Genomic DNA, 11,065 nt, shown 5'->3' with positions numbered 1-11,065 from the left:
TTACTTGGAATTGGTAATTTTCTCCCCGACCCATTACTGACCATGCATTTCCTTCCCCTCCCCATGATCAGGGCCAATTATGGTCAACCCGGCCCGACCCTGAGGACGGGTCAGAGTTGGATTTTTTTGGCCCCGAGTCAGAGTCGGGTCAAGCCTGGGCCGAACTAAGGAGACTTAGGGTTGGGCTAGGATTCTATAAAGCCCGGCCCAACCTGAGCCTGTTGCAGCCCTAGTGATGGGGTTTGATTGATCAGATAGAAATAGGGCTGTAAACGGATCGGATTTGGCTCGGATAGTGGTATATCTGTATCCGCATCTGATTAGTTATTGGACGGATTCAGATAGTGCTAAACGGATACGGACACGAATACGGATCGGATATTTTATCCGTTTACATGTAAATATAGCTTTTTCGGATAACTATAGCCTATCCGTATCCGCATTCGTGTAGCTTTCGGACGGATTCAGATAGTGCTAAACGGATATGAACACGAATATAAAAACGGATTTCAACTATTCATTTACACCCCTAGATAGAAAGATGACACACCGAAAGCAAATCATTATCACCTATAATTCTGACACCCTCCAATTCCCTACAATCCTTCACATGGAAATGAAATGACCACTTACCCACTACTTTGGGAAATGTGTCCAAACAACGGATAAGTGGTCATTTCAACTCCCATGTGATGGATTGTAAAAGAACTAGAGGGTGTCAAAATTGTAGGAGAAAAAAATTCCTCCGAAAGCTGGGTGGGGCAAAAGTCACAAAACGCCCCATTTGTTTGACTTACCGACAAGGACAGTGGGTCTCTTTAAAACGGCTAGCTATATATCTCTAATCCAACAAGACCGATTGTTTGACTTGTAAATCTGATGGGCATTAAATTAGATTTGCGCCAGACATGATGTCAGACCGCTTTTGAGTCATAAATGTGTGAACCAATGAGAATCATGTAAAAAGAATCTTGAAGAGCGCATGATGCGCACGGGCCCTTGAACTTCACATGGCAAGAGGTTAGAGACTTAAAAGTGTCGGAAAACTTTCTGACTTCTAAAGTATTAGTTCAGAACAATTCTTGGCCTTTGGATCTGACTTTAAACAAATAGGTATATAGCATAACCGAATCATGGGGCAGACTTGGAATCTCGAGCTGGCTCTTGGTGCATGCGTGACACGTGGGAGCACGATACAATGCGGAGCTTGAGGAAGCATAAGAGACCACGCACAGAGAGTAGATTCGAATACCAAATCAGAATTCCAGAAATGGAATCTCTTGGAAAGTTAATACAAACGTCTTGCATTTCGGCCCTTAAAGCCTTAACTCTCGGATTTAACGTGGGCAGCCCACTAATTCTTCTTTATGAACTCCACTTAGATTTCTTGTTTTGGAATCTCTACTTTTTCAAAATGAACATAAATTTCGGTCATTAAGAAGCATTTGGTTGCATAAATCTAAAGAACTTGATTCTGATTCTGGATCAAATTCTATGAAATAAGTTTCTTTGGATTCGTAACTTTGAAATTTAAATGTTTGGTTACCCTGATTCTGAAATGTGAATCCTCCTTAATAACTGTTTGGTTACCCTGATTCTGTGACGTGATTTTTCCTAAAAAACTGTTTGATTATTCTAAGTCTGTCAATTGGATTCATCTAGAATCCAATTTAAAAACTGTTTGCTTCCCATGTGTTCTGTCATTTGTTAACTCTTTTTCCAGCCCAACATATGCAAGAAAAAGAATTTTTATAGACTAATTCTCTCCTCCCATACAAACTAATTGCCATTACCTTGCTATTAACACTACCCCAATACTTATGTAATTGTGCCATTACCTTCCAATCCAACATAAATAAAAATAAATATGAACAGAGTCTATCAGAATCACTTAATTCTTACTTCTAATTGAAGTTAAGCTTTTGAACAGCATCAATGACATCATTTTGTGATCCATATATCCTAAAGAAAGAAATTGATGTGTGCAAGAGACAAAGATAATGGAAAACACCACTTGAAATTGTCTAGATTATTGTCATAACTAACTATGTTATGAACAGTTGAATAAAAAGGGCCTTGATGGATTCGAACCACCATCCCTGGAACATGCTCATGTTCCAAGTGCTCTACCAATTTGAGCTAAAGACCCATCAAGTAGAGCTTGGAATTTACAAATAACCACGAGACCTTGCCACAAAACTTTGACATTCATGATGTTGGGAAGACATAGTCCTAAAGTTTTAGAATCCGATACATACAATCAGGTATAATTCACTGTAGTGTAATTTATGAACCAAGTAATATATAGGAAATAGTAACAATTGATTCCATTCCATATTTAAACTAAACTAATTCTACTTGACTAATCCCGTAGTCATAGCTCCTACCCTTAGCGGTCTATTACAATGAAAACTCCTTGGACCAAAGGCCCAACACATATGTAACTTAATCCAAGGCTTGTTTCTACTAAAATAAACTTAATCATGTGATTTTTCTACAGCAATCTCCTTATCTTGCTTTCATTTTTGCTGGAACACTTGTTTAGTGTTGTCTTCCATCTTGAATAATAAAATTTGTATCAAAATTTCATGACACAACTACATGATTTAAAAGTGAAAGCTACAACACTGCCGTCTGCTTCCTTCCTTCCTTTATTTATTTATACCCAAAGCATATTGCAGTAAGAGTAAGAACATAAAAAGAAAACAAATATTTCCAATAAAAGGGAAGCAACATATATTAAGTCGTTTGAGCCCAAGTTATCAAAAAATGTGGAGGAAAAATGTTAAACAGAGATGAATATTTTAGTTTTGAATGAACACAAGAAACAAAGATTTCTAAAAGAAAATTACTGGCTTATCATGTATGCCTAATTGAGCCCATGTTATCACTTCAAGTAGTTCTTCAACAGTCCCATAACCACCTACAAATACATCAGGTATATTCTGTAATCAACTTATACTGTAATGAGTATATGAAAACATCTTTTTGTCACAATAGTTATTAAGAAATGGGTATTGTGACAAGGCATTCAAGAGAATTCCAAAAGTGAATGTGTGAGAGAAGATATGTGGATCAATTGCTAAATAAATTCCCAGAAGTTGTTTTCTGTTTGGGTTTTTTCAGGTTGGTTTCAATAGCTCGATCTGGATGTTCTGTTTGAGTGATTTTTGTTTTCTTTTTGAAGCATGCTCTTCTTCTTTTCCATTACAATATATACCAGTATCATCTTCTTCTTTTTCATTCCAATATATACCATTGATTGAAAAGCCTTACCCCCCACTCCCCCTGCAACCAAAAAAATAAAAATAAAATACAGAAACAGTAGATGGAGTAGAACTCATTAAAGAAGTGAGGAAACTACAACTGAGAAGAATTTATAAGCTGATGTCTAAGAAGTTTGGCCTACAGTACATTTTGGTAGGGTCGTAGTGGAAATTGTGCTGCAGGATATATTTTAGTTTGGTCACTGAAAATAATTTGAAAAAAATTGGCATATATAAGAAGAATATTAGGAATATAAACAATCAGAATCTAGTTTCACCCAAAACCCAGAAAAAAAAAGTCTATCTAAGCCGGAACCGTAGAGATAACTTCATCCCTATCATGATAATCAGTAATTCTCAACATCTATTTATGAAAATGAAAGAAGAATTCAAACAGGAACCTTGCCCTCTCTCTAATTTATCCCAAAACCCAGAAAAAAATCAAATAAAAAAAATTACAGAATGAAGGAAGAAGTATTGATTACTGTTATAGCAAACACCAACAAAATGACGAAAAAAAACAAGCACAAAGCAAAAAGAACACAGAGATATAACGTGGTTCACACACCAGTATGGTGTGCTACATCCACGGGCAAAGATGAAGATGATTCACCATGCAAATCGGAGATAAGATTACAATGGAACTCTCAAGAACACCCAAATTGGTGTTGCTGCTCTCTCTCAGAAACCCTAGAACGAAAAACCCCAAATCTTACTATGTTTTACAATAAAGCGGGTAAGGAACATAAATACTCCTCCATTGGATCCGGGTCGATCCATCAGGTTGGGTCGAACCGTACCACGCCCCCGCATCCCCAACGAGATCAGTGATGGGCTCCGGGCTTGGGCCGACCATCATAGATCTCAGAAAAAGTTCCATTCGGGTTGCCACCAAAAAACGTCGGAGCGGGTCATTTTTCGAAATGGGTCCAAGAATTCGAGACATACATAACAATTACAGTGAATCATCCGATGAACAAAGCATCATTTCCAATTTTAGATCCTCAATAGCATCATCAAAGAAGACATTTTAACACATCAAACTAAAACCAATGCCAACAACAAAATAAACTGCAGAACTGGCCGACTTCTTCAACACAAACCCAGAGCAAGAGCGAAAGAGAGAGAGAGAGAGCAGATAGCAGAGAGAACCATACCTTGGCCATTTGAGAGACTTGGATCGAGCATCTCGTGCTTCAATCAGTGAATCTGCCTAAAACTATAACCCACAAATCGAAAGCTTTGTCTCTATCTCTGCGAATGCAAACAATAATTAACAATAAGAACAACGAACAACATCAAAATTAGGGCAATGCAGCCCCTTCTCTTCCCTCCGTATCTCCCTCAAACTGAAGATTATGGCTGGACTCTTGGACCCACTGCTTCCACCACAGAGAGACAGAGTGAGAGAAGAGACAGAACGATGGGGAGTGAGAGAGAGCAAAGAGGGACAGAGTGAAAGAGAGAGAGAGAGAGAGCATAGAGCAAAGAGCAGAGAGCAGAGAGAGCAGATACCTTCGATCGGTGGATTTCACGCCAATGCAACGATCGGTGGTGAGCTTCAGTGCCCTTTCCCCTCTCCTTTTAGGCCGTGTTCTTTCGCGAGATCGTTTTGTTTTGAGGTGAATTCCTCCAACGAATCAATTTTACGTTATAACGAAGAATTAAGCTGATTTCCGAGAATCATGTTCCAAGTTTACCAAACGGTTTTATAATATCAGGATCATGATTCTACGAAATCAAGTTCTTGAGATTTACGCAACCAAATGCTTCCTAAAAAATTAACTTTTGAACCTCCATCTTACCTGGATCCGCTCGTCGATCTCAGTAATGCAAGCATTTTTTCAATGCATTGCAGAGAATTCACTCCCAGAAACTCAATTTGAATTTATCGACAAAAAAAAAAAACTCGATTTAAAAAGAGCCTCAATTTTTGGTTACGTAGTAAGTATGAGAGAGTATTTGCAACACTTTAGAGAACTGCCCCATAAAATAGACTCAAGCTTTGTTATGCTATTTTTTTGGGGAATTGGAGAGCTTTAATTAAGGGTGTCAATTGGGACGCTTCCCCGTATTTGGGGGGACGGTATCGGTACCAAAAGTGTCAATCTTAGTACCATCCCATTTAGTTAACGAGACCAAACTTAGATCCCAATCCCAATTACTAGCGAGGCGGGACAGTATCGGATCCTAAATGATTTTAGGCACTGTAGAAAAAGGGAGAAGAAGTTTAATTGTTCCTAACCAAACGGGTTTATTAGTGTTATGGAATTTTTTCACTATCATGAAATCTAAGTTGTCTACTATTTTTTATAAAGCAACTTAAATTATGAAATCATAGTTTTACTTCTTCAAATTCCCTAAGATCACATGTAATAAGCTTCTCAAGTTTATAACTAAGAGTTAATGATAATCAAATAAACAAAACCAAATATAGTTTTAATGTCATCACCAAACTAGTTTATAAAAATAGAATTAAAGACCAATCACTTGAAACCTCCATAAGAGAAAAGACTCCTTAAAAAATCAAACTACTATCATAAAACTTAAACACAAGAATATAAAAAATGACATCTTCATGAAACTACTATCAAAGGCCAATCAACATTTTTTCTCCTCAGGCAGGATGGCCATGTAGGCTGCAACCATGATATAAATAATAATAAAGCGAGCACTATCAATGTAGCTAGTAAAAAACAAAACATTTACAAACTTTAATTTGTTATAGAACTGATTGTAGCTAAGGGTGTCAATTGGGACGGGATGATACCGGTACCGGTACCAAAAGTGCCAATCCCAGTACCATCCCATTTAGTTAACGGCACCAAACCTAGATCCCAGTCCCGATTACTAGCAGGGCGGGACAGTACCGGTTCCTAAACGGTTCTAGGCACTGTAGAAAAAGCGAGAAGAAGTTTAATTGTTCCTAACGAGGCGGGTTTATTAGTGTTATGGAATTTTTTCACTATCATGAAATCTAAGTTGTCTACTGCTTTTTATAAAGCAACTTAAATTATGAAATCATAGTTTTACTTCTTCAAACTCCCTAAGATCACATGTAATAAACTTCTCAAGACTATAACTAAGAGTTAATGATAATCAAATAAACAAACCCAAATATAGTTTTAATGTCATCACCAAACAAGTTTATAAAAATAGAATTAAAGATCAATCACTTGAAACCTGCATAAGAGAAAAGACTCCTAAATAAATCAAACTACTGTCATAAAACTTAAAGAACATAAAAAATGACATCTTCATGAAACTACACCCAAATATAGTTTTAATGTCATCACCAAACAAGTTTATAAAAATAGAACTAAAGATCAATCACTTGAAACTTACATAAGAGAAAAGACTCCTAAATAAATCAAACTACTGTCATAAAACTTAGACACAAGAACATAAAAAATGACATCTTCATGAAACTACTATCAAAGGCCAGTCCACACTTTTTCTCCTTAAACAGGATGGCCATGTAGGATGCAACCACGACATAAATAATAATAAAGCGAGCACTATCAATGTAGCCTACAAAAAAAAAAATACAATTAGGAACTTTAATTTGTTATAGAATTGATTGTAGCCCAAAGTTGCACTACTGTAAATAAATGCAGATATGCTAACTCATCTAATGAGAGACATATGTATCATACACGACTCTAAATCCAATTGAACTAGAAGTTGAATAAATAGTACCCTCAAGTTGAATATCATACCTACATATTATCCATCACACATTCACACATCAACCTGGGAGGTAGTCGTACATCGTTCAGTTGGAGTAGCAATTGTAAGTACATTGCTCAATGCATCAACCAAATCATCGACATCAGCATAGGGATCGACTATATACAAAGAAATGAATACCCTATTAGTACAAAACAAATTATTGTAAGTGAAAGAAAAAAAAATAAAGATTATCTCCAAAATCCACATTAAACAACCAATCTCGCATGCAAATTAAGGCTTCAACAATTTTGGGTAGTAGTTTACTTCGGTATTTATCGATCACCCTACCGCCTAGGCTAAAAGCCAACTTGGATGCAACAGTGAAGATAGGAATTGCCAGAATATCACGTGCCATCCGAGCAAGATTAGGAAATTGTTGCTCACATCCCTTCCAATATGTTAAAATATCAAATTCCTTGGAATTAGCCTTTGGTGACTCCTCTAAATATTGATTCAGGTCAGACTTGTCTGAACCAGTAATTACCTTCATTTTTTTTAAATCTAGAGAAGTCCTACAAAATGGTAAAATCCAATCAAGAAATGCATATGCAACATAAAATCTACATAGATTAATAGAACATAATTACAAGAGTGGTTTAATAAAAAATAGAATTTATATGTACCTCCATATAGTCATCTTCCTCTTCAGCAACATTACTTATATGATCTTCAACATTTGACATGCTCTTGTATGCTTCAAAAATTCGGTACAATGCTGTCTTGAGACGTGAAACAACCTCTTCAACTACCTCTTTACTCCCACAAATCCTAGAATATGTCCATTCCACTATAGTCAACTTGTATCTGAGATCAAGAACCACTGCAATTGATAAAATCAGAGCATATTCACTCCAACATTTATTAAATTTCTTCTTCATTGCATCCACCATCTCTCATGTAAAGTTTCTATCATTTACAATATTTTTTTGCAAGGTAATATAAATTTTCACCATAGTAGGAAAATATAAGTTGGAAGTGGGATATTTTATACCAGAGAGCAAATTTGTGATTTCATCGAATGGCTTCAAAAACTTGGTGATCTTTTGAATTTTCATTCATTCATTAGCATCAGGACAACACATGTAATTGTCCAACTCACCTAAATTTTCAAAGGTTGCACGATAAAAGATTACATCCTCAAGCATATGGTAGGTGGAATTCCATTGGGTAATCACATCTGCATTCAAGGCCTTGTTAGATGCGATTCTCAATTGCTTGCAACTGTCCATAAACCTTATCTTTCTTGATTGAGAACTTTTCACAAATTTTACACTATCTCGAACCTTTTGTATAGAACTATCTATTAAGTTGATTCGATCTTGTATAATTAGGTTCAACACATGTGCACAACATTTAACATGGAAAAAGTCATCTTTGCACAAAAAAATATTTTTTGCATTTAATTTACTCTTTAAAAATTTCACAAACAAATCATTAGAACTAGCATTATCTACTGTAAAAGAAAATAGTTTCATTTCGATCCCCAATTCCATCAACATCTTCCCAATTGCTTCACTAATATGAGCACCAGCATTCGGAGGTGGCAAGATAGTAAATCTGAGCATCTTCTTTTGCAAAACCCATAATCTATCAATATAATGAGCTGTGAGGACAATGTAACCATCATTAGTGATGGAAGTCCAAAGATCAGTAGTCAAAGAAACCCTTCCTAGAGAACTTAGGATTAACTCCTTGGTCTTTTCGTTCTTCCTTTTCCATAATTTATGAATATCTGACATTTGAGTGTTCCTAGATATAGGTTTGTACTCTGGCCAAATATACAACATTAATTTTCTAAAATTGTCATACTCTATAAATTTGAGAGGTAATTCATTCTTCACTATCAATGTCATCACTATCTCCCGTACAATTGTTGGATCAATATGCCTATCCCTCATGGTCACCTTCCCTCCAGATGTTGTCATAAGCATCTGGGCTACATCTTCATTGTCATGCTTAGGGCAACATCTCATGTTCTTATTAAGACCAGAGTTCCATTTTTTGTAGTATCAGCAAGTAAAATAGTCCCACACTTCATGCATTCTACCCTAGGCCTATTATCATTAAATTTTTTTTTGTTCAACTCCTTGAACCAATTAGGATTCCAACAGGCCAAAGTTCTCTTCCTAGTCTTCTTAGCTTTAGGGGAAGAAGACTTGACAGTGGCACCACCTTTGTTAGATCATTTGGGTGTCGAAGTAATTTCAGCATCCACCATTTTGCACAATGAAAATAATAATACCCTAAATAGGCACCTAAAAGAAAATTAATATTAAGTTAAAATCAAGCACAATATAAAAATCTGTTTTAAACTCAAACTTTAATAAATAAATATTAACATTACTTAAAGAAACCATGTGTATGACTTCTCCAAAGAAAACTACAGTTCACCACTTCACCGTAAGATAACATATGAAAGGAAAGAGAAACTTTTTAAAACACAACTAAACAGATCAATTATGTAGCACAATAATGCATCAAATTCATTATGACACAAAAATTATACCATGAGGTATAGAGTTTTGCAAATCAAACAATTAGTTTCATAAAATCAATTAATCTACTCTTTGAAAAAAAGTCTAACACATTGTGCACTTGTTATTACTAGAAAAATCACAATCATGGCAGCTTTCCCCTTTCCTTTTCTTTATTCTAATCAAATAATAGAGGATAGATAGGATAAAATTAAAAAAACATTAACAATAGGAATGGAAGAATCCCGTTTTGTTTCCTCTTTGATTTTTCTAAATAAAATCGGAAGCAAGATCATGGTAGCTTTCCCCTTCCCATTTCTTTATTCTAATCAAATAATGGAGATAAATAGGACAAATTTATATATAAAAAAAGGATAGATAGGATAAAGCTCACAAAAGTAAAACAATAGGAATGGAAGAATCCCGTTGTGTTTCCTCTTTGATTTTCCCAAACAAAACTCTATTTATTACACATATCACATGGTAGTATGGTACGAAGTACGAAGTGTAAAAAGGAAGAAACTGGTAGATGTAGTTGGTCAAGGGAGGAGGGAGTAGCACTGTAGCACTGTAGTAGGTTCTGTGAGGAGAGACTTCAAGCTGCGGCTATTGATCTGTTATTCCTTTTCGTATTCAAAAGGCAATTAGTGAAACCCTAATGAGTCGTAATTCTTATACCCTATTTTTTTCAAAAAAAAAAAAAAGATCTTATATACTCTTTCTTTTTAAACAGTACTAGTAGTTCCGGTACCATCCGGTACCCAATTGGTATTTCACTACTAGTACTGTTGGGAATCCCGTCCCAGAACCGTCCCGTCCCATTTATCATTTTGTACCAAAATCAGATACCAATACCGTCCTATTTACTAATGGGACGGTCTGGTACCGGGTTTTAGCAGGACAGTATTGGGACAGTTCCCGGTTCCGATCCCAAATTGACATCCTTAGCTTTAATAGGAGGGGGGCGGGATAGGGGATGAGGATAGGCCCCAAGGTGGTTTGAACTCATGACCTCTTATTTGAGGAGTTGGTCTTTTGCCAACTGAGCTGACCCCCAGGGGTTTGCTTTGCTATTTTACATCAAACCTTTTGGTGACACTTTCACTTGGTAGCCACCTCATTTATGCCATGAGGCACATTGGGGTCCACAGATTGTAGAGCCTACCTTTATTTTCTCTCTCTTCTAACAATGAAAGAAAGAGAGCTTCAAAAGGTAACCAGTACTGCCATTGTACTATCAACTGTGTAAATTACCTAATCACCCCAGAGCATTGTAGATGGACCAAAATACCCCTGAACATTGAAAGACATGCCCGAACACATACACAACCATCTTTGAAGCCTGTGAACACTCTAAACTACTGCATCACCTTAGAGCTGGCCACCTTATCACTATTCTGCACTTGGTTGCCAACAATGACAACTTACATACAACAAACGGTTCTCCCAAAAATCGTTGACATTTCTCTCTCTCTCTGTCCAAAAGTTAGTGATTTCCATTGTTCGATGGAGGATTTTGTTATGTTCTTTTTCATCAAAGTGTTGAGTGGAGATTGATTCCTACTTCTATGGGGTCGATTTTCAAGTGCTATG

General features: G+C 36.3%; 1 protein-coding gene across 1 annotated transcript; it reads right to left on the bottom strand.

Annotated features, from left to right (window-relative positions):
• Positions 1-7,007: 7,007 nt before the first annotated feature.
• LOC122663072 (zinc finger BED domain-containing protein RICESLEEPER 2-like) lies at positions 7,008-8,971 on the bottom strand. Its single transcript, XM_043858778.1, has 4 exons — positions 8,098-8,971; positions 7,622-7,818; positions 7,287-7,482; positions 7,008-7,114 (listed from the first exon to the last, which is right to left on the bottom strand). The coding sequence occupies exons 1-4, from the start codon at positions 8,969-8,971 to the stop codon at positions 7,008-7,010; spliced, it is 1,374 nt and encodes a 457-aa protein (XP_043714713.1).
• Between the last annotated feature and the right edge of the window lie 2,094 nt (positions 8,972-11,065).

Source organism: Telopea speciosissima, chromosome 5, assembly GCF_018873765.1.
Source record: "Telopea speciosissima isolate NSW1024214 ecotype Mountain lineage chromosome 5, Tspe_v1, whole genome shotgun sequence".
Lineage (NCBI taxonomy): Eukaryota > Viridiplantae > Streptophyta > Magnoliopsida > Proteales > Proteaceae > Telopea > Telopea speciosissima.
The sequence above is the reverse complement of the archived record's forward strand: the minus strand, read 5'-3'. Positions and strand labels throughout refer to the sequence as shown.